The sequence below is a fragment of the Camelus dromedarius genome, chromosome 21 (genome assembly GCF_036321535.1).
Source record: "Camelus dromedarius isolate mCamDro1 chromosome 21, mCamDro1.pat, whole genome shotgun sequence".
In the NCBI taxonomy this organism is placed as follows: Eukaryota; Metazoa; Chordata; class Mammalia; order Artiodactyla; family Camelidae; genus Camelus; species Camelus dromedarius.
The window spans coordinates 16,114,071-16,138,523 of record NC_087456.1 but is presented as its reverse complement, the minus strand read 5'-3'; the positions used below and the strand labels follow the sequence as shown (position 1 = coordinate 16,138,523).

Sequence of the window (24,453 nt, the reverse complement as noted above, 5' to 3'; positions counted from 1 at the left end):
GAAGGCTGACCTCTCAAGAATTTTTGTGTGGGGAATTACTAAGGCATGAAAGTCCATAAACCATTTTTCTCCATTTTATTTTTTATGTGTTTTCAACAAGCTGTACTTCTAGCTAGTAAAAGTTGGCAATTTTTTTATACCAGGCCAAATTCCATTCTCATAAACTCAGAGTTCATTGGACATAATGAAGTCTAAATTCAACCCTAAGTTGAGTGTATTTTAATAAATATTATCTATTCTATTTGGGGCTCAGTTTACCTCAGAAAATTTTTTTAGGAATAACAAATTTTATAACAAATCCTGTGATGTATATCTTTGTTTTTAAAAATAGCATGTGCAGTTTTACTCTGATCGTAACAGTAATACATCTGTGAATGATGCTGACATCCCAATTTACACTTTTTTGTTAGAATATAATTCTGTGATATTTTGTCAAATAATCAAGTATTTAAATTTGGAGCAAATATCTTCTTCCCTAGAGACTTAAAATTTCTGTGTTTTTATCACAGGAATAATTTGTAAACTTGTTTATTTACAAGTAGCAGTTTAAAAGTTGGGAGAATAGGCTGTCAAATGGATAAGAATGAGATGTTTTTTCTTCCTTCATTATCTTCCTGTGCTTGATCAGGAGTTTTTTTTCTTTCATATGCTCTTTAGAGCTATGATTCTTTGGTCTACTCTGAATCTTTCTTTTTGTTCACTGATGTATCCAAGTGCTTAGCTCATGTAGGTCTCACATATTTGCTGAATGAGAGAATAAAGGTTCTCTGTTCTGATCTGGGCATCTTTAGTGTGCAACTTGGTTTTTTATTTTCCAAATACATTGTGAGGTTTAGCCATTATCCACCAGAATTTGTCTCAACCACTGGACCCTGTATTGTAGTATGATATTATTTATAGTGATAACTATGCTTTTGTGATGATGAGAGAGAAAGAACTTACAGACAAAACAATTAGTCCAGAAAGGCAGCTCAGTGGGGACAGGAAGTAGTTTAGTGTCTGCTTAGAGCCTGGGTAAGAACAGAGAATGACTGCAGATGGGCAAGAGGGGTCTCTTTTGGGTGAAGGAAATGTCCTAAAATTGAATTGTGGTGATCATTTGTACAGTTCAGTGAATTTATTTGAAAATTATTAAATTTTTAAAAAAATGAATGACTTATGGTATATAAACTGTACCTCAGTAAAACTGTTAAAAAAATAAAACCAGTTTTGGAGTTTAAATTTTTTTCAATTTTTTGCTAATTGGAAAACTAGAATTATGTAATTATTTTCTTTATTTCTTACTGTGGATGTGACTTATTGCTATAGATAAATAACTAATTTACTTAAAACCAGTTTTTCTGCAAAGTGTTTCAGGACAGAAAAATGTAAACTTTGTTTCTAGCAAAGTATGTGCTTTCTTTTGTGACGTCAGCTTGGAATATGTAAGGCTCTTTCACAAAACATCTTGTTTCATCTAATTTCCTTACCCTCTTTTATGGACAGTTTGAATTATTTTCAAAGCTATGAAAAAGAGTAGGCCTAAATTACTCCATGTTGTTGATAGTTTGTTTACACTAGGTTATGAAGTTGTAACACACTGTTTTCTTCCATTTCTTTTCTAAAAGATTGGTATAATTTACCTATATAGTTTTGTTCTCATTTTTAGAAACAAATTATTTATGGGCCCTCTTCAGTGTATTTATCCTGTGTCTTTTTTCTCTTTTTTTGATTAAGAGATTATTTACATTTTAAAATTACTTGTTGGGAGAAAAACGTCCATAAAACTGGTATTCTTAGGCAGATTTTTATATATTCTTTTTTCAGTTTTATCAAGTAGAATTGTTACAGTTTGACTGCACATATACAATATATTGCATGTAAATATGTATACACAACATACTGCACATTTTTTAAAATTTACATGTATGTACTGTTCAGCAGTTCTAAGACGTTTAGAGCTTTAGCCTTTTAAACTTATATAGTTGTCAAAGGAATAAAGCCAATCACAAAATAAGAATTGATTCAAAAAGATACATACACCCTGCTACTAACAGCAACATTATTTATAATTGCCAAGATATGGAAGCCTCCCAAGTGCACATCAATAGATAAGTTGCAATGTATATATGTAATGGAATACAGCTCACCCATAAGAAAGAAAGATATTTTGCCATTTGCAGCCTTTCTTTCACTTTTTTTTCCACTTCAAAAACCAGAATTTTACAACTGGCATAAACATTTCCATTGCATCAAAAAAAACAAAATACTTAGAAATAAACTTACCCAGGGAGGTTACCTATACTCTGAAAACTGTGAAACATTGATAAAGGAAATTGAAGATGATACAAAGAAATGGAAAGCAGATTTTTGTATATTCTTAAACATACTCTGTATGTGTGTCCTCTGAAGGAGTATGGCCAATTTAAAATTTTGACTGTAAATTTTTATTGAAAAATAATGAAAAATTATTTATAAAAGTCTCTCACAAGTCTAATAAGGACCGACTTGTTTAACGATGTATTTAAGGTTATTGAGATCAGTTAACTCAAAAATCTGACAGTATCAAGCACTGGTTGGGATCTGAGGACCTAGAGACATTATTGTAATTAAAAAGCACTTGGAATTTAAGAATTAATTGAGGTGACTTGATTTCTCATAGTTAATCATCATGCCTTTTATTCTGTGGCTTGAAACTATTAGATGATGATAGTAGTTGTTATTGTTACTGTTATAATTCGTAGGTAAGTAGATAGAGCTTAATGTGTATCAGACACTGTTATAAAGACTTTACTTATAGTTCATTTAATTCTCACAATAGTCCTATGATGTAAAGACCACTACCATCCTCATTTAACAGATAAGGAAAATAAAGTCACATAGAGCACACCCAAGAACACAAAGAACGCAGCATTGTTGCTGTTAACCACTATACTGTCATGAAAGGACTGCTTTCCTTTTCTTTTTCTTTCATCAAAATAAAAATCTTTATTTTGAAAGAGTTTAAAAATATTTATTATAAGGAAATAATTTACTTAATAAATGAATAATATACTGCTAGAAGGAGAAATATATTCTTCCATTTCCCCCTTAATTTTTATTTCTTCTTATTCCCATTTGTTCTGTTCTTATGTTATTTTTATGAATCAGGGTTATTTCCAACAATTTACATAGTCTTAATTACTAATAATTGTTCATAGACTGCTAGGCTGTTAGTTCAAACAGTATTATTTGAATTTAGTCACAAAGTCTTTTATTGGGATTTTTTTTTAATGTGTAACGTGTTTGATAGTTTGGTCAGTTGTCGGTTTGGATTGGTCAAACATTTCTGTGGGAAATCTTCAAGCTTTGTTTGCAGCTTAAAAGATACAGAGTGTAAAATCTATTTCATGTTTCTATCTACCTTTTGAAAAAGCTGTTTCATTATAACTTGAAGTGTGAACTATAATTTCACATAAGAATGCTTATTGTTGTTGAATAATTGATGATATAAGTATTAATATAAGTAAATAATAATGTTTTAATAAATTGATCTTTGTTGAATTAAGCTCATGGTTTTATAATTTTAGTTGATAAATAAAACCCAAAAAAAGATTATAAATGTTTTAACAAGCTTATTATACAATAAGTTATCTCTCACATTCTGAATATATCTTGGGAGAAAAGTTCAAGGTATTGTTTTTTTCTTAAACCATTCATCCATTCATTCCCCTCTTTTGTTTTTATTTTACTTTATTTTTTAGGATTTTGGCCCCCAATAGTAATTATCAAGATGTTGAGACCCTCTATAACTTCCTAATCAAGTATGAGGTATGAGAAATATTTTTAAAATGCTTATCATATTTCCACTATTAAACACATTTTAATATAAACATGGTAGGAGTTCTCAAATGTAATGGAATGCTATTTAGTTGGTACTTGCTTTAAATTCTTGAATGCCACGGAAGTCTGACAGTGACATTCAATTTTTTTCTTTCATTCTCTAAGTAAAAACCTCTAGAAGAGTTCTATAATAATACACTTTCTCCAGCACAGAGTTGTTTCTCATCAGGGGTGCTGTGGGCATTTCGGACAGGTCATTTCTTTATTGTGTGGAACCTTGCAGGATGCTTTAACATCCGTGCTTTTCAGATACTAAATGCCAGCAGCTCCCCTAGTCATTGTGACAACCAAAAATATCCTCCCACTGTACCAAGCTCACATACCCAGATGTCCCCTGGGGAGGAAGAACCACCTCCGGTTGAGAACCACTGATTACTGAAAAGGAAAGCTATAATTTGGTTTCCTCCATAGCAGCAGCGTATACCCTGGAATTAGAGCTCTGGTGAGGCTCCAGTGTACTCTCTAAATTAACCTGAAAGCTTTCCTTGTGTCAATCCAAGAAAAGTATTCTGTTAATCTTCAGTTTCTGTTTGCCTAAAGTTCTTTGCTCGTGTTCCCATACATTCTTTCTTTTTAAATGTCTGTGTGTTTAATTTTTAAAATGCTCTAAATAAAGGAGTATGACATATATTCAGGTGTCATTTTTCTTATAGAGTCAAATGCCTTTAAATAATGTTTCTTCACTTTTATTCCTGGTTGGCTCTTTATTTAACTTTTTTATGCCACATGTTACATTAAGAACCTAGTGGCTAGGAACACAGACTCTGAAGTCAAACTACTCGTGTTCAAATATTGGTTCTGCTACCTGTTAACTGTATGCTCTTAGAAGAGTTATTTAATTATCTTTGTCTCAGTTGCTTCATCTGTAAAATGGGAATAATGTAAGTAGATAAATTACAGTTATTCTTTAAAGACTAAGTACTTTAATATATATAAAGTGCTCCAAACAGTACCAGACACACAGTAAGTGTTTGATAAGTCTTACCTATTTTATTTAAGGAATGAATGGTGTTTATGTGTACTTAAAAAAAAATTAGCCTTAATACTATTTAACCACTTTATGTGATTATTGAGAAGCTTTTCTCTTTTGAGATGATTCATATGATTATTTCACTATACTTTCTGAATTTCAAATTCAATAAAAGTATACATTTGGAAACAATGGGACAACTTTAAAACCTCATAGCCTGGAAAAATCTGGTTTATAGATCTTTTGGGGGTTTAGTGCTTTCTATTGCTGAGAACATTGGGAGAAAATACCCAACATATTATTTATAAGAATAGGTGGATCTGAGTCCCAGATTTTTAGAGTTATTTCTCTTAGTAGAACTTCCTCCCCAGTACCAATTACTACATTGGATATATTTGTCTCACAGAAAGGACCGTCTAAATTTTTTCAGATGTTTGGCTATTTTTATATTTAACCTCTGCCTTCTGTTCTTGATTTTTTTAAGAATTAAAAATAATGCAGCCATTTCTAGTATTTGGCATTCACTATAAATAGTACAGCTAAGAATTAATGACACCAATTCCATAATCAATTTGCAGTCACAACTCTAATGTTTACTGACAAAGACATCTTTCAGCTATTTGTTTTCTGGGAATTAAAATTGTGCACTTAAGCATAGGAATGATATTTAATAGTGTAATTTAAAGTGTCCCAATAGGAGTGATTAAAAATGTCTTGTTTCAAAATTAATGAATGTGATGAAATGGTATATTTCAGGCTAGAACCTGTGATGTAGGTCAAGAATTTGTGCTTCAGTTGTCCTTTATTAGTAGTAAATTAACTGCCTACTTGATGCCATCTACTATAACCTGGAGCCATGTCACACATTATACCCTAGCTGTGTTTCTGGGATAAGTATCCAAATGTATGTATGTAGATTGTTTTTAGAACCAAAGATAAATCTAGATACTTTTCCCCCTAAAAATCTACTAATGGCTTAAGGAACTATTTTGTATTCATATTACATCAGGTTTAAAATCAGTACTTCAGCTGTTTTTTCTCAACAGGTTGATAGAGAACAGATTATTCCTTTGATCTTCTGATCAAAGATCTGCAGGGTTGGTTGTTGCCATTCGCTGGCCTAAGTTTGGATACATTAGAGGTCCTAGTATGCTGGAGCAATAGTGAAAATATCAAAGGCCCTCGAGACCAGGGCAAAACACAGGAAGAGATAGGAGTTGGACTGGTTGATAATTGAACTCTAAATGTATATTTTAGAACATTTTTAGAAGATTCTTTTAATAATACCCAAAATTAACCATGTTATATAGTAATTTCATGAATCACTAAATGTAATATTAAATATATAATTGAATAACATTAAATATATAAAAATAGATAATCCTAATTTTAAGTAAAAAATTAGGATTATATACATTTCAAATGTTATATTTTAAAACTATGTGTTGTTAACCTTTAGTGAATGAAACATTTCCTGTACAAATATGGTGAATTTCTTAAGAAAATACTGAAGAAACTCATGGAACTTCGCAAATAAACAATACCCTAAACTCTGTAGAAGACTTTCATGATGTAAATCTTTAAAGTAGCATTAATTACATCAGGGTAAGAACATTTTTCTTCAGCAAAAAATGCGTATGGTTAATAAGACCTTAAATATTTTTTTAAAGTAAATTGAATAGAATATAGTCTCTTTTCATTTCCCTTTGTTAATCAGAATTTCTGAAAATTTAGGCATTATTTCTTGAGTAATATGATAAAAAGAATTTCCCTTTATAAGCTTCCAGATTCTTCCTTGCAAATAAGTAGAATATAGCCTAAATCAGTAGTAAATCTCAAGAAATACAGGATTCCATCACCGTTCTCCACGATAAGTTTCTGTGGTTGAAGGACTTTTATGTTTATAGTATTGTAAATTATGTCTCTGAATTATAATAGATATTTATGAACTTAAACATATTACTTTAAATATTTAGATTGATAGTCTGAAAAATATATTTCTTTAGAAAATATCTATAAATCAAACTGTCGTAAACAGACAGATCTTTTCACACAGTTAATTACCTTAGTATTTACAAGACAGGTGCTTTAACCAGCTAAGCTATGGAGCCTGACTACCTTAGTATTTAAATAAAAGTTATTCAGTAATAACTTTCAGAAGGGTCAGCCATAATATTCAGATGTTGTTAGAGTTGAATATTTAACTTTTTCTTTCAGCTTGAATTATTTCTAATGTTTAGGAAATAAATAAAATGTGGCTATTCCTGTTTACAGTAGTCTACCTACGTGACCCCAAATCTGCTCCAGCCCTTTAAGTGTAAACTTTTTTGAATTTTTAAAAATAATTTATTTACTTTTCCTGGAAAATAAATGTTGAATAAGTACACTAGAAATCTTTTAAGAGGCTAGGCTAATTGATGCATGAATCTGTTGGTAAGAGCCAGTATTAGTGGAATTTACTGTTTCACGGAATGCACATTTTTTTCTGTCCATTTGATCTACAAAGTGATTATTTGCTTTGTTGAGATTCCCACTAACAACAGACTCATTTCACTTCTTCCAGTTCTGTGAACAGATTAAGTTGTAACGATAGGACTAATATTTTTACACATGGTTCAGTTTAGCATTATGGTCACTGAATTTCTGATGGTTACTGTTTAGTCCTTTCTATGCAAAAACTAGAAACTTGACATTCTGCTCCCTCAGAATATGGGCCGTTGTAATTGTGCTCTTACCACTCATTTGACTTTATGTGCATTTTTAATCACTATATCTTGGTTCTTTTCAGGTAAATAAAAATGTCCAATTTACTGCCCAGGAACTTTATGAGTGTGTTTCACAGACTGAGTACCGGTAAGTCATCTCTGTGTAGATGTATCAGCGTAACAAGCTTTTACCATATACAGCACCACTTGCTGGGGGTGCTGAAGGGTTCTTTTCATGTCTCCATTACTCTGTGATTTTTCTGATCCTTTAAGGCATGAAATACTTCATACATACACAAGAGCTATGCATGTGTATGTACACACATGGCACATTGAAGGTTTAAAGTGGTTCAAGTGGTTCTCAAGTTTTGGGGCGTTAAGAGCACTTTAATTTTTAAAAAATATTGAAGCCCCCTAAGAACTTTTATTTATATGGGTTGTATCTATCTCTATTTGCTGTGTTAGAAATTATAATTGAGAAATTTAAAAATGTTCATTTAAAAGTAATAGTACCTAATTAATTACATGTTATGACAAGTAACATAAAATTATGAAAATAATGTTTCCCAAACATAAAATATTACCATCAAGAGTGGCATTGAACATTTTTGCATATCTCCTAGCGACTGGCTTAATAGAAGGCAGATGGGTTCTCGTAGCTGCTTTTGCATTTAGTTTCTTTCAATAATCCCATGTTATGTATTGGTGGAAAACTATTGTACACTCTCATAAGACTGAGAATTCAAAAGACAAATCACGTCTGAGTCTTACTATGAAAATAGCTTTGCCCTCACAGACCTTTGAAAGAGTATATTTCCCAGACTATGTTTTGAAGAACGACTGGTGTAAAGAATATTCATTATGCCTTTCGTTCAGTTGACAAAATAGACCTTTACCCACCCCTGTTTCTTTCCTCCCTTCCATCCTCTCTCTAGGGGAAGATATATATAAATAAATGTATTTAAAATTATTTTATAGCATTCATTAGTAACAAGAAAAAATAGTGTAAATCTGATTCTTGTATACACAGGGTATAGGTGTGAAGCCCTCCAATCCTGGGCCCAGGCAAACAGATTCATGAGGGGCAAAAACCCACTTAACCCTTTCAGGGTTGCTCTGCAGTCAGCCCACCCCAACCCATATTCTTTTTTAATTCAACATTGAGATTCATCCATGTTGACGCATGGGGCAATAGTCAGTTTACAGTCAGTTCTATTATAACATGACATATGTGTTCCTAAGTATCATTACTGCACTATGCAAAACCATGCAATAAAAGCCACAGATCTTATGGGGAAAATGGAATTGGGGGTATATCACTCAAAAACTTAATAAGGGACAATGTTACAAACAAAGGTAGGAACCTAATCAAAACAGTATCACAGTTATACACATGTTAAATGGTTAAGAAATATATGTAAGTGCCATAATTAATCTAATACTCTACCATGAGAAGGACCTGAAGTTTGCTTGTGGAAGTGGTCATAGGAGAAGTTGCAGCTTGTGGGTTAGTGCGATGTGGTAGAAAGAGGGTTATCTGTAATTGGATGTAAAGTTGTAACACCAAATGTGAATGCATGTGGCTCTTAGCACAGGGAAACCTGAGGTGGCTGGTGTAGGTTTGAAGTGTGTGCATTGTATATATTCCTAAGCGTTTTGTTCAGCTGGGTGCAGTTTTCTCTGTTCATGTAACATTTCTCACTGCTGAAATCCTGTATGAGAAAATGTGAAATATTTTTTTCCTGCTCAAATTGTTCCTTGATGTGTCATTGGTGTTGCAACAAATTCTTGTGTTCAAAACAAGAGCTGCAGCAGAACTGAGTGAAGAATATGCCACTGTATCACTAAGCCAATTTGACATGTATAATTTGCAGGTATATTTGTGTAGCTACAAAATTTTATGAGCAGGCATAGTGACAAAGTTAACTATCAAGGTGTTTGTACTGTTAAAACTCTAGATTGATAAATATATTTGATATCAAGACCCTAGGATTGATAATCACAAATGTTACTAATTACAGCTATGAAATTCACTCACTCATTAGATTAAAATAAGTTTCCTAAGAAAATCTGAAGCCAGTGGGGCCTGCATCATCTGTTGTAGCTGAGGGTAAAAATGACTTTTTACCCTAATCTTCAGACTATCAATCAGTTATACTCTTATTTATAGATCTTTACAGTTAATCTGCATTTAAAGGATTATGTACAAGAGATTTGTGTCAAAAATATAATGTCTTCCAACCTTGGCCATATTTTTGAAGGTGTAGAAAGCTCACTTGGAGGGCAGAGTCCTTTGCAGGATGGTTCCAATCAGATGTCTAAAATTATTTTGACTCCACCTACTGTTGAAATACTTGGGAGGTTTTTTTTTGCGGGGGAGGGGGGGCTAAGAGCTGCAGGGGTAAAACTTGAATGTTAAACAGAATGTTAAAACAGTTAAAGTAATAGTACTTATTTTTCTCTTCTTTGTTTTCTTTCTACGTAATAATGCCAGGGATTTGAACTATAATAGTAATTAATAAGCTTCCCCTTATACCCCAAAAGGATGATTTAAAATATGTCTAATAGCTTCAATGCATTGAAAAATGGCAACTGCTGTTCCACAGACTTACAGTTAATAAGTTTTGTATTTGTTACTCTGTTGTTTGTTTTGAAATTGTTTGCCATATTTACAGTGAATGATACTACCCATATTAGCCTGTGGTGCACTCCACAGCTCACAATTTTCAAATAAGCTGCCAGAAGAGAGTTCGTTTGGTTTCAATAGTTCATACTAGACACAGAGCCAAATGCAATAGATAAAGGGTGGCAGAGTTTTCCTGTGACTCAGAGGTGAAAACAGAAGAGTGATTTAGCTTGGGAATGTTAAGGAAAACAGTTACTTACATTGTCTGAATTTGCTAGTCTTTGTTTTTGATTTATAAAGTGTTAGTTATGAAGGAGGAGATTGTTGATGTGCTCAACACCGTATTTATTGCAATAGGGAGGAAATGAAGTAGCTCAAGAATATAAAACTATTTTATAGATTCTAATAAAGCAAGTAATTGAGGTTTCAGATTGAAAGTAGCTATGATCAAAAATTGAATTCCATGACACAGTAGAACGTTGGTGTTTATATCTATAAATCAGTTAGTGTTTTCTGTCTTCTGTAGTTTGTAGATCCTTTGTCGTAGCTTTTGCTCTTGCCAGTGGGGTCTGAGCGCTGCTTACCCTGAGCAGACGAGGAGTTTGCTTGGAAAATCCAGGATGGTAAATTAACTTGATTATCAAACAGATTACCAGACAAATATCTTGTGTGATATCTTCTGTATATGTGAGAAATGAGGAACAGTATTTGATTCACTTTGTTTGCCCTGTGAATTCTTGACAGAATGTTCTGACGTGTTCACAAGACAAGTCTCTAAGGTCGTTTTTTCTATGTGAAATGCACCTTAGTTTGTGACATCAGGTTCATAGAGTACCTGGCATACCCAGGTAATACACTGCCTAAGCCTTGCGGGTCAGGAGCTCCCCGCTTTTCCTTGGGGCAAGTGCTTTCAGGAATTACTGTTTTCTGTTTCCCGGAATCAGCTCCATGGTAGTATCTTCGAGATTACATTAGAGCTGTGGCTCTTTATGTGTGGTTCCCGGGCCTTCGTGTCAGCATCACCTGAGAACTTGCAAGAAATGCAGACTCTAAGGCTCTAGCCCAGGCCTTCTGAATCAGACACTCCAGGGGTGAGCCCAGCAGTCCGTTTTAACAGTCCCTCCAGGACACACTAAAGTTTGAGAATCCCTGCATTTAATTAAGACCTAGACTGTCCAAGAAGCCTTAGACAGAAAAAAACCTTAGAAAAAACAATCTAAAAACTAAACTTAGACCTTTGATGTTTCTGCTTTAATTAGAAAAGAGTTACATTATTTTCAGTGTCTGTAGATGCAGTATACTTTGCAGGAAATTTGACAGTTATCATTATTCGTGATAAAAGATATTACAAAATAAACATATATACTTTTTTCTTTTTTAAATTGACATTAAATTCATATAATATAAAATTAATAGTTAACCACTTTAAAATGTACAATTCCGTGGCATTTAGTGCATTTACTCTGTTGTGAAACCGTCACCTCGATGTGGTTCCAAGATATTTCTGTCACCCCAGTAGGACATTTCATAGCCATTACACAGTCATTCTCCGTTCTCCCCTCCCCCAGACCCTGGCAACCACTTATCTGCTTTCTGTCTCCGTGGATTTATCTATTCTGAATGTTTCTTACAAATAGAATCATACAACATACGACCTTTTGTATCTGATTTCTTTCACTTAGCATAATGCTTCTGAGGTTCATCTACAGTTGTAGCATGTATTAGTACTTCATTCCTTTTTATGGCCAAACAATGTTCCATTGTATGTATATACCACATTTGTTTATTCATTCGTTGATGGACATTTGGGTTGTTCCCACATTTTGGCTGTTGTGAATAGTGTTGCCAGTTGTGCACAAGTATTTGTTTGAATTCTTTCGATTGTTTACAATTTTGGAGGGGGTTATATACCTAAAAGTGGAATTCCTGGGTGGGATGGTAATAACATTTAACTTTTTGAGGAATTGCCTGTTTTCACCATTTTACCTTCCTACCAGCAACGTATGAGGGTTCCAGTTTCTGCCCTCTCTCTTGACATTTATTATTTCCCTTTCTTATTGTAGCTGTTCTGAGGAGTGTGGTGTTCTGTCTCCCTGGGATGTTTTATTTGTATTATTTCCTTAGTCACTGCTGATGTTGAGCGTCTTCTCATGTGCTTGTTAGCCAGTTGCTTTTCTTCTTTGAAAAGAATGTCTTTCTAAGTTCTTTGCTCATTTTTAATTTCTGTTGTTGAGTTATAAGAATTCTTTATGAGGGATTTCCTCCAGGCCAGAGCCCTGTGTGCGATCTTTGAGACCTGCCTGACCGTCAGCAGTTACAAGGCTTTACTTGGCAGGCTCCATGGAGGGAAGCTGCCCTCCCGTGCCAGATTTGGTACGTAGGTTGCATATTATAGTCTTCTGTGGGGAGCTGCAGGCAACTCTCAGGCCCTCTGCCCCTAGGCAGCCAAGCTCACATGCGTGTCTGCATTGCTAGCCCAGGCAGCTCCATTTGGAAGCTTCCTTATTGGAGGCTTTGGCTGAGGCGCCCCCTAGTCACCTCTCTTGAGGCCTCTTTCTGAAGCCCTTGGCTTAGGTATTTTTCTCCACTCCGACTCAACGCTTTTTCTACTCCTGGCTCTTCCTCTTTGCTGTGGTCTGAGTGTTTGTCCCTCCTCCCCACCCCACCATCCCTTGCAAAATCATATAGTGAAATCCTGTTGCCCAGTATGATGGTTTTAGATAAGATGGGGCCTGAGGGAGGTGATGAGGACGTGGAGGTGGAGCCCTCACGAATGGGGTTATTGCTTTTATAAAAGAGGCCTTTCACCAGAATGTGACCATGCCGGCACCTTGATCTTGGACTTCCCAGCCTCCAGAACCATGAGAAATAAATTTCTGTTGTTTAATATCCAAGATGTGGGATTTGTTACAGCAGCCTAAAGGGACTGAGACACCTCTCTTCCCTCTCTTGGCCCCCTGGGTCCACAAAGAAGCAAGAGCCTTAGTTCAGGGCTCCCCAGCAGTGAGATGGTGCTCCGTGTCTGCGCTGCATCTCATCTGACCCTTGCCTGGCACTGCTCTGGGGGGGGAATGGAGCACTAGGGAGCCAGCACCTTTCATTTTGCCTTTTGCTTGCAGTGTGGTAGTAAATGAATAAAGTCTTGAATTGTTATTTTCAGTTTAGCTTATTGTCCTTATCAACTATCTTGACACCTGGCAGAACAGGTTATATGTTCTGGATATTAGATCCTTATCAGATATATAATTTCCAAATATTTTGTCTCATTCTGTAAGTTGTCTTTTCACTTTCTTGATAATATCCTTTGATACACAAAAGTTTTAGATCTTTATCAAGTTCAGTTTATGTGTTTTTTGTGTGTGTTTCTTGAGCTTTTAGTGTTATATCTAAGAATTCATTGCCAAAGCTAAAGTCATGAAGATTTGTATGTTTTTTTCCTAAAAATTTTATAGTTTCAGCTCTTCCAGTTAGGTTGTTGATGCACTTTGAGTTAGTTTTTGTATATAGTATGAAGCAGGGGTCCAGCTTTATTCATTTGCATGTGGATACCGAGTTGTCCTGGAACCATTTGTTGAAGAGACTGTTATTTCCCCATTGAGTGGTCTTGGCGCCCTTGTTGAAAATCCTTTGACCATATGCGTCAGGGTTTATTTTTGGACTTTCAATTCTATTCCATTGGTCTGTATGTCTTTAAGCCAGTACTACACTGTCTTGATTAAAGTTGCTTTGTAGTAAGTTTTCATAGATGGGAAGTTTGAGTCCTCTAAACATTGTTTTTCTTTTTCAAGATTTGGCTGTTTGGGGTCCTTTGCAATTCTGTGTGCACTTTAGGATCAGCATTTCCATTTCTGCAAAAAGGATTGTGGGGATTTTGATAAGGATTGTATTAAGTATGTAGATTGCTTGGGGGAGTGGGGAGTATTATCATTGTATTAAGTTTTACAATCCATGGACATGAGATGCAACTCATTTAGTTCTCTTAATTTCTTTTGGCAACATTTTGTGGGTTTTAGTGTATGAGTCTTGTGCCTCTTTAGTTAAATTTATTTCTAAGTATTTTAATCTTTTTCATGCTATTGTAAGTGGAATTATTTTATTCATTTCCTTTTTAGGTTGTTCATTGTTAGTGTGTAGAAATGCAACTGATTTTTTGTAGTGTGTAGATCTTTTATTTTGCAACTTTGCTGAATTAGTTTATTAGCTTAAAGTTGCTGTTTTTGTTTTGTTCTGTTTTAACCATTTATTTACTTATTTTACAATATCATATTTTTTAAATTGAAGTATAGTTGATATACAATATTATATGTTACAGGTATACAGTATAGTGATTCACAAAGTTTTAAAGGTTATACTCAATTTATAGTTACTATAAAATATTGGCTATATTCCCCATGTTGTACAGTACATCCTTGTAGCTTATTTTACACCTAATGGTTTGTAGCTCTTAATCCTCCCCCTCCATCCTGCCCCTCCCCCTTCCCTCTCCGCACTAGTAACCACTGGTTACTTCTCCACATCTGTGAGTCTGTTTCTTTTCTATTCTGTTCACTAGTTTATTATATTTTTATAGATTCCACATGTAAGTGATATCTTACAGTATTTGTCTTCTGTCTGACTTATTTCACTTAGCATAATGTCCTCCAGGTCCATCCATGCTGTACACCAGAAACTAATACAACATTTTAAATCAACTGTACTTTAATTAAAAAGCAAGCAAACAAACAAACAACCCATTTAAAACATGGGCAGAAGAACTGAACATTTTTCCAAAAGAGGAAGTGCACATGGCCAACAGGAATATGAAAAGTTGCTCAACATCTCTAATATCAGGGAACTGCAAATCAAAATCACAATGTGATATCATCTCACACCAGTCAGAATGGCCATCAGCGAAAAGAACACAAATAACAAATGTTGGCAAGGATGTGGAGAAAAAGGAATCTTTGTACACTGTTGGTGGGAATGTAAATTGGTGCAACCAGTATGGAAAACAATATGGAGGTTTCTCAAAAACCTAAAAATAGAACCACCATATGGCTCCGCAGTTCCACCCCTGGGCATATATCCAAGAAAAAAAAAAAAAAACATTAATTCAAAAAGATGCATACACCCTGCTATTAACAGCAACATTATTTATAATTGCCAAGATACGGAAGCATCCCAAGTGCACATCAATAGATAAATGGATAAAGAGGATGCAACATATATGTGTAATGAAATATAACTCACCCATAAGAAAGAAGGATATTCTGCCATTTGTGGCCCTTCATTCACTTTTTTTTCACTTCAAAAACCAGAATTTTATAAATGGCATAAATATCTCCATTGCATCAAAAAAACAAAATACCTACAAATAAACTTAACCAAGGAGGTTACCTGTACTATGTACTATGAAAACTGTAAAACATTGATGAAGGAAATGATGATGATGCAAAGAAATGGAAAGATGTCTTGTGCTCTTGGATTGGAAGAATCAACATTATCAAAACGGCCATACTACTCAAAGCAATCTACAGATCCAGTGCAACCCCCGTCAAAATACTCATGACATTTTTCACAGAACTAGAACAAACAATTTCAAAATCTATATGGAACCATAAAAGACCCCGAATTGTCAAAGCAATCTTTTTAGGTCTTTTTTTCTCTTTCTTTTTGTTCTCTTTTCTTATGGTTTGATAACTAGATAAGTTCCTTTAACATTTGTTGTAAAGCTGATTTGGTGGTGCTGAATTCTTTTAGCTTTTGTTTATCTGTGAAGCTTTTTATTTCTCCATCAAATCTGAATGAAAGCCTTGCTGGTTGTAAGTTTTTCCTTTTCATATTTTAAATATACCGTGCCATTCTCTTCTGGCCTATAGAGTTTCTGCTGAAAAATCAGCTGATAACCTTACAGGAGTTCCCTTGTATGTTATTTATTGCTTTTCTCTTGCTAATTTCAGTATTTTCTCCTTATCCTTAATTTTTGCCAGTTTGATTACTGTGTCCCTTGGTGTGTTCCTCTTTGGGTTGATCCTGTGTGGAACCCTCTGCTCTTCCTGGACTTGCGTGACTGTTTCCTTTCCCAACTTGGGGAATTTTTTCAGTTATTATCTCTCCAAAAATTTTCTCAGGTCCTTTCTCTCTGTCTTCTCTTTCTGGGACCTCTGTAAGGCAAATATTAGTGTGCTTCATGTTACCCAGAGTTCTCTTAAACTATCCTCATTTCTTTTCATTCTTTTTTTTTTTTCTGCAGTAGTGATTTCCACTGATCTGTCTTCTAGCTCACTGATCTGTTCTTATGCTTCATTTAGTCTGTTCTTGGTTCCTTCTAGCGTGTTATTCATTTCAGTGATTTTATTCTTCAACTCTGTTTGGGTCCTTTTTATATTTTCCAGCTCTTTGCTAAAAACTTTGCTCTGTGCATCTATACGCCTCTTGAGTTCTCCAAACATCTTCACCATCATTATTTTAAACTCTTGGATAAATTGCCTATCTCCTCATCACTTAATTCTTCTTCTGGGATTTTTATCTTGTGCCTTGGCCTGAGAAATAATTCCTCTGCTGCCTCATATTGTCTGTCTTTCTGTTTGTATTTTTAGGTAGTTTAGTTATGTTTCTTGACCTTGGAGAAGTGGCCCTCTGTGGGTGACGTCCTATGTGTTCCAGCAGCAGACTCTTCTCTTGTCACTCAAGAGCCAGAGTCCTGCCAGTCCCAGTGTAGAGTCTGGCTTATGTTTGTGGATTCCTTCCATAGGCTTTGGGATTGTTGTTTTCTTATTTCTGGTATCTGCCCCCTGGTGGATGAGGCTGGACTAGAGGCTTTTGTGCAGGTTTCCTGGCAGGAGTCGTCAGTGCCTGACGACTGTTGGGTGAAGCTTGGTCCTGGACCTCTGGTGGGTGGGGCCGCTCAGAGTTATTTTCTAGATTCTTTAGGATGTGTAAATAGAGATAATTTTATATCTTTGTTTACAATTTTTATGCTTTTTATTTCTTTTTATGCCTAATTCCTCTGGCTAGAACTTCTAGTACAGTGTTGAGGAGCAGTGGTAAAGATGGGCATCTTTGTCTTATTCCTGATTTTAGGAAGAAACCTTTCAGTCTTTTACCACTGAGTATGATGTTAATTATTACATACCATTTTTTATATTAGCACTACATTGTATCCTGTTTTTCCTTTGAGATACACATTGCAAATGTATAGAAATGTTCAGAGAGTTGTAAAACAAATACCTATTGTAGCTTTTTTTGTGTGTGCCTAGAAAGGATTTTGGAAAAACTGTATCAAGTATTGGAGTTAGGGCACTTAAATTCACACTACCATGCCATTGTGACAAAATTAGCTATGGAAATGAATCAGATAACTACTGGAATTATTTTTTAAATAACTTGATCAAATTTCCAGTTTTTTTGACCTGAGATTTGGCCAAAGCAAGTTTGATACCCATAATAGGACAATGTAGAGAAACAGTGGCAGTTTTGCAGAAATCTCATGAGCAACATAGAATTATAGAACTAGAAGCAATCTCCAGTCTCCCACGCTCTGCTCCAGAAAGGAGTAGGAGTTGGGATTGTTTAGTTTGGAAAAGAGAAATAGGATCACTGTAAGACACAAAATATTTGTACTAATGGAGGAAAAAGGGCTATTTTTTGTTTTGTTTTAATTTAGGCAGGTAGATCAGATAGATGGGTTTTGTAAGGCCCAGTGTAATGGAAGAACGTTTTAGCAGTTAGGAGATATCAAAATATGTAATGGGCTTCCTCTCATCTCATCATCAAGAGGTGAAGCCAAGGTGAGAGGATTCCTTGGAGATGTTACAGGATGGCGGGAAAAGGTTAAGGCGCCCCACATCTCATATTCTGCCATTCTACACATAAGCCATGGGGAAAAGGAACTCAAGAATTCCTGTTGTCATAGTCTAGTATAGACCAATCACACACAATGAAAAACACCTGAGACTTTCCTCAGCCAGCAATGACGATTTGCTGCAGGAAACAAAATCTGTAGGTGTTAATCCCTTGTCAGAATGCGACTCACACAAATAAAGAAACCAAATGCTTCTAGGATGACAAGAAGAGATCGAGCTCACCTCTCAACTATGAGAGGAAAGAAAGAAAAGAAAGGGAAAAAAAGATACAGAAATAGATTAAAAGTCTAGTTACTAAAGGAGTTCTTTCTACATGTGGAATAAAAAAACAAGAACAGACATAGGGCCTGCCCTTCTTGTTTATCTCAGTTTTGAGTTTAGAAGAAAACATTTTTTATATCTCTTCGATTTCGGATCTCTAAGGATATTCTGAAAATCATTGTCTGAGTAGTTGTGAAGAACTGGCAACAACATAACACAGATTTTAAGCACTCTGAATATAGGAAACAGGACTAGAGTAACACAAAGCCAAAAGGCAGGTTTTAATCAACCCCAGAGAAACCACACATTTTTAGGAAGGGAGGCTGGTCAAAATATGGTGTGATGACTTACTCTTCCTTTGTACCCTACATCAAGGGATCCACGGAGGGCAGGGGCGGGGTAGTGAGGAAAGGTAGTTAGTTGTCCTCCCCAGCACTGCAGAGATGGCTCAGAGCAATCAGTGTCCCTTTCATAATAAAAATAACTGCCATTCTTGAACACCTTATATGCCAGACAGTGCACTGGATGCTGGTTATAGATGCTCTAAGGGATGACTTACCCATCCCACAGTTCATAGGCCTCCTGTCAGCTTTTCACAGTCCAGCCAGGCTTCGTCTTAGGTAAAATTATGAGTAGTCCTGGCAAATATCAGGCATTACTCCGTGCTTCCCTACCTCTGGTTTAGTGTAATTAACTAGTGGTACTCATTTGTTAATGGCTGGGTTGCCTCTCTGGGCAGTTCTTTTTCAGAGATGAAGTTCTGTCAACTTTCTATCCTCTCTCCAGTGTCTGCTCCTTTCAGGAGGTGTGTCCTCTTAGTATTCTCCATTCTCCCTGTTCTTTAACTCCCAAACCAAGTAAGACAGAAAAAAAGTGATCTGCTCCTCAGTGTTGCTTTCCCCTTGGGCTAGCACAGCTTAGTATCAGCCCTTCTCCCACTGGGAGAGATCCTTCAGAGACCATACAAAGCACTGCTTTTTAAGCATCCAACTTTGCTCGTTGTTAGCAGGTCTGCCACGGGAACCTTTATTCCTGAATTCTAGGAATTGCACCTGAATCATCTCCATGTTGGCCGTCTGAGAATCCGTGCTGCCAAGTGCTTATCCTCCCGTGTTGTTTGGCCTGGGCTAAGAAACCGTAACTCTTGATATTTTCTCTCTCAAATGTCAAAGAATGTATTTCAAATCCCAGTGTTACCCTGCTGTATTAAGATTTTTTTCATTTATCTGACTAGCTGTCTTGCAGTGATTTAATATTTCTTTATCCCCTAGGGAAAAGTTAACCATTGGATGCCGCCAACTGGTTGAGATGGAACATACCATGCAGCAGTGCAATGCATCCGTCTATATGGAGGCCAAAAACAGGGGATGGTGTGAAGACACGCTCAATTATAGGACCTAAGTGCTGATTTGTAACTTAGAAGGAATTGCATTTGTCTTCAAGAACAACAGAATAGCTTTCAACCTTTTGTGCCAAACCCGAGATTCTTGCAAGAAATGTCTCATTGGTACAAAAAGATGATTGCCTATTACTGACAATCTCATTGAGGTTCTAAAAAGCCTAATGCATCCATTGTGGGATAAACTGTGGACTCAACTCTTCTGAAGTTGACCATACCTCCCTACCTCTACTCCTAACACTGAGCCAGTATGTCTAAGGAAAGGAGAGCCATCTTTTCAGTCGTCTTAGGGCAGGAGGCACTGTGGCATCTGAGGAAGGCCCAGTACATAGTGTTAACATCTCTCTCAACCCTAAATATGGGTACATGACCAGAGACATTTCCAAACCTCAAGAAAGAATTCGGACATGACCAGGGTCCCCATCTGCCACAAATGAAATCTTACCCTGGGCTGTTTGATGTTCAGACTGTCTTCCATGTAGACCTGGGGCATGCAGTGCACATCCCTTCCACCTCCCCTAAGGTGGTAGAAATAAAATTTTGGCTTCAGCTCCATCCTGCTACATAGCATCTTCTCTTCTTCCTTGGGCTTGTCACTTTTCAGTGCATTCTGATTGGAAGAACAGGGAAACCCCTTTGCTGAGTTTCCCCTTAAATGTGAAACAGCGTGGGTTTATGGGATCAGGTGGCATTGGCTGATGTTGGTCCCTAGCTGAACCAAGTGTTTAACTGACATTTCTTATTTAGTTATACAGTAAGTTGAAAATCCTTGTTTACTAAAGTATATTATGCTTTTCTTAATACATTAGATTAAATCGAATTTGCTATTCTAAATGTTAATTTATTTTTTAAAAAAAAACCAATAAATTATTGTTAGTGATTTTGCTTTTCATTTTACTTCTAAATTTCATTTCTGAACTGTATACAGGTATGACGAAATGACATTCCAATAAAGGAGAACTACTCAAGGTGCTCACTAGCAGGAAAAAGGCCCACTGAGCTGTTTGCATAGGAGCCGCACCTGCTCCTGGGGCTCAGCGTACCCTCGGGTATGAGCCTGGGTGGAAGGAGCTTCCAGAGCATCTCTGCAGTCTGCCTCTTTCCATGTCCTCCCTGAGGAACCAAGAAAGCATCCCCTCCTACCACCAAAAGCACTTTTTTCAGGTCTTTGTCCCTCAGTTGCGTCTAGGGCCACAGCTGTTATTGCTGGGTTTTGCTCTGCTTTGTTACCTCCCTGCTTCTCTTATCTTTTTATTATAAGTTATGCTCTTTAGGAAATTTTTTTTCACTCCTATCACCTGCATACTTTTACGTATTTCACCCAATGCACATGGGTTTTAATTTTATCCTGATCTGTCTTTAGCTTTGTTCATTGTGGATTTTTCTTTCTTTTTTTAAGTATTTTGATATGTGAAAATGTTTTATTCCAACTTTCTAGTCTTATTTAATCCTTAGAAACATTCTTTAAACTTTTTTAGTGTTTGTTTCTTTGAAATGTCAGGGTGTTTTTCTTTTCCCTCATTCTTTGTGTTCTTTTCTGTTCTTAAACTTGAACTTACACGTTTTTCCTAATAGTCTGGTGCAGGAGTTGAGGGATCCCTTTCCTCCCTCCCCCTACTCTTTCTTTTCTGCACCCCCCCCCAACCCCAGGACTGGAGTAACTCAGTTGACATAGGACCATAAGGCCCACTTTGCAGAACATAAATTTGTTTTGATGAGAAAATTATCAGATCTTTAGAAGAACTTTAGGTCTTTAAAAATCTCCATTCAATATGTATAGCTATTATATTTCCGGCAGAAGCTTCATCAGCATGCCATGAATCAGAAGGGACTGATGGGGAAAGTCACACAAAGGGAAGGGTTCTCTACATGATACCTTTGCCTTAGTGAGGAGCCAGCGGTAACTTCCTGAGAAACATGCATGAGAATTATTCCAAGCAAAGTCCCTGGAATCACTTTACACCAGCCTTTCCCAGCCCATTTCCCTCTGGAAAGGACCAGGCAGGATCTCTAGTCTGGAGCGGCCAGCGCTCTTCCAGTATTCTGAGCCAAAGAAAAACTGGCTAAAGAATGAGTGTGTTGTGCCCCAATAGGTCCTCTGGTTAGGGCTTGCAGCAGGCAGTTGGGATAGATTAGACCTTCACAGATGGGTTAACTTCACTTTCCTGTCATATGAAAGACAGGACTCAAGACAAACCTGAAGCTTTATTTCCTTGATCTTCTGGTCATCATCTTAAGCCTAGTTTATACTCTTCACACACCAGATCTGACCCCTCCCCTGGTCCACCCGTCGGTTGGAGCATTTTGGCTCCCTACCTTGATGAGTCAGGATGAATTTACCTTTTTCTTCCTAGACGGAATACATCCCACTACTGAATAGTCAAATCGTCTTCCACTCAGGAAGTGATGACACCCAGACCCCTTTACTGATTTAGACAGGACTGATACCCAGTTGCCCTCCCAGTTGGTGCCAGTAAAACCCACTCCAGTGAAAATAAAGAGCCCCATGAGCCTGAGCAGAATTTACGACAATGAACGTGGGATGAGGTGATAACACCCACGTCTCAGCTACCACCGTGGCTCAGTGTTCTAACTACAAACCAATGTCAACAGTCTAGCTTTTGCAACTCCATCCTAGACAAATGGGTTACGGGCTGAGCTACATTAGCTCAGTATGTAGCCCTTGCATGGCCAGTGGAAGTGAATGGTTCCGTGATGTGATTCCTTGTGAGGTAAAAGATTGACATGTCCTAGGTTTTTTTAAAAAGCCCTTTCCTTTACAGGTTTGGTTAAGCTAAAAAGCCAAAACTTTTTTCAAATGTACAGTTTTGAGTTTTGTCAAACAGTCACATGATCACCAGCACTCTCTAGATGAGTTCCATCACTTCTCAGAATGCCTTTGTGCCCCTTTGTAGCCAGCATCCATCCATGCCCATCTCAGGAGGCCATTGACGCCTGCTGTCCCTGCACTCTTCTTTTCTCGAATGCTGTATAAATGGAGGCTTTTGAGGCTAGCTTTTCACTTAACACAGTGCTTTTGAGGATCTGGCCATGTTGTTCACTCAGTACTTCATTTTTTTAAATTCCTCAATAATATTCCACTATAGAGATGTACCCATTCATCCATTCACCAGTTGGAAGGATACTTGAGTTGATTTCAGTTTTTGATTATGAATGAAGGTGCCCTATTGACTTACAGGTTTCTGTGTGACACGTTTCCATTTCACTTGGACAAATACCTAGGAATGGGATTACTGTGTCATAGGGTATTTAGCTTTATAAGAAACTGTCAAACTTTTTCCAAAGCGACCTTACAATTTCATCATCCCTCCAGCAATTTGAGAGTTCTGGTTTTATATTCTAAGTAGAACTTGGTATTATTCAAAGTTTTGATAGGTGTATTTATTTTGTTTTTTACATTTTCCTAATGATCTATGGTAGGGAGCATGTTTTCATGTTATTAGACTCCATTTATCTTCTTTGGTGGTGTCTTGTTCCAAGTCTTCTGCCCATACTGGGTTGTTTTATTGAGCCTTTGAGAATTCTGGATACAAATCCTATGTCAATGTTTTCTTTCAAGTCTGTACCTTTTGGAGACACTGTACTACTTTTGGTTAAGATAGAGACAAAACACTTGCTTAATGCAGAAGGTAGATCTTATTACCATGGTTTGGGAGTTGCCTTAATGGATAGTTGGCTTTGTTAATTATTGATTCGATGACTGCCATTACATTTGGTAGATGCCTTCTAATTTACTCTTAACCTTAACTGCTGGACATTTCAGTTCATCTCTTAAAGTTCATTCTCTCATTCAGTAAAGTTTGGTATTCTGCATGTGCCCTTTTTCCAGGCTGAAATTATGTATTAGTCCCATTGTTCAGTCTGAGCAAATGTGTAGCCTTCTATTCAGACCTATGCTCTTTTTAGATTCTTTCATCTCTACAAGCTGTCAATCCTGTATATACCCAGCTTAATAACTGAGATTTTGCTTCTCACCCTTTTTCAACTTCCAGTAAAGCAGGGAGCTGTTATCAGTGAAGCTTAAATATTTTGCTGGCTGTTGTGCTAGTGAGTTAAAGAACCCGTGACATGCATTTGAGTACATCCTTCTCTTTATAAACTCTACCTGTTGCTCAATGTATCATTATTATAATTTTTAAGGTTGTTGAGAAGCTTCTGGTCTTATAATGAAGAAAACTGGGGCTGCACAGTAATTCCTGTGCAGATGATTTATTTAATAGGTCTCCTGTTTATAGGACCAAATTTGTGGCTTGGCTTTACTAAGTATTTGGGGTTCATATATTAGATTCATATATTGGTGTTTCCTTCTTTTTCATCCAGTTAGTTTACCTTGTATCTTAAGTCTCATTCAATGAAAGACTGTTCAAATCCTCTTTTTGGGGGGGGGGGGGCAAAGTAGGATACAAACAAATGACTAACACTGTAGAGACTGAGTTTTCTGTGACTCATAACTTGAGTTGCAGAAATCTCCTGTAGGGACTCCTTCTCTTTTGCCTGTTTCAGTGTTAAGAATTCTGAGGCCCGGAGAGATTGCAGGGCGCACACCTAAGCGAGGACTCCAGCACTAGTCATACTCCCAAATCCATGGTTTCTCCCCGAAATAGGGTTATGTAAGGAATTCTAAAACATGCTGAGAATGATAAGGTACGTAAGACATACTAGAAGCCCCAAATCAAAAGCCTACCTTGAAAGTCACAATAAAGGAAAACCCATGCCTGATTATAACCATTTGTTTTGTTAATTCAAACAGTGTTTTATAGTTTTGC

General features: G+C 36.4%; 1 protein-coding gene across 2 annotated transcripts in view; it reads left to right on the top strand.

Moving 5' to 3' along the window:
* SWT1 (SWT1 RNA endoribonuclease homolog) overlaps positions 1-20,546 on the top strand; it is an 82,672-nt gene extending 62,126 nt beyond the window's left edge. Inside the window, exons 17-20 of one of the 2 annotated variants that reach the window (XR_004132186.2) lie at positions 3,723-3,789; positions 6,291-6,436; positions 7,620-7,684; positions 19,539-19,612. Coding sequence is in view for 1 of the 2 variants with exons in the window: in XM_010992090.3 (XP_010990392.2) it covers positions 3,723-3,789; positions 7,620-7,684; positions 19,539-19,668 (262 nt within the window). In the remaining variant the exon portion in view is untranslated. Of the gene's footprint in view, positions 1-3,722; positions 3,790-6,290; positions 6,437-7,619; positions 7,685-19,538 lie in introns of both variants that reach the window. The other variant, XM_010992090.3, reaches the window with a different exon arrangement.
* Positions 20,547-24,453: the final 3,907 nt, after the last annotated feature.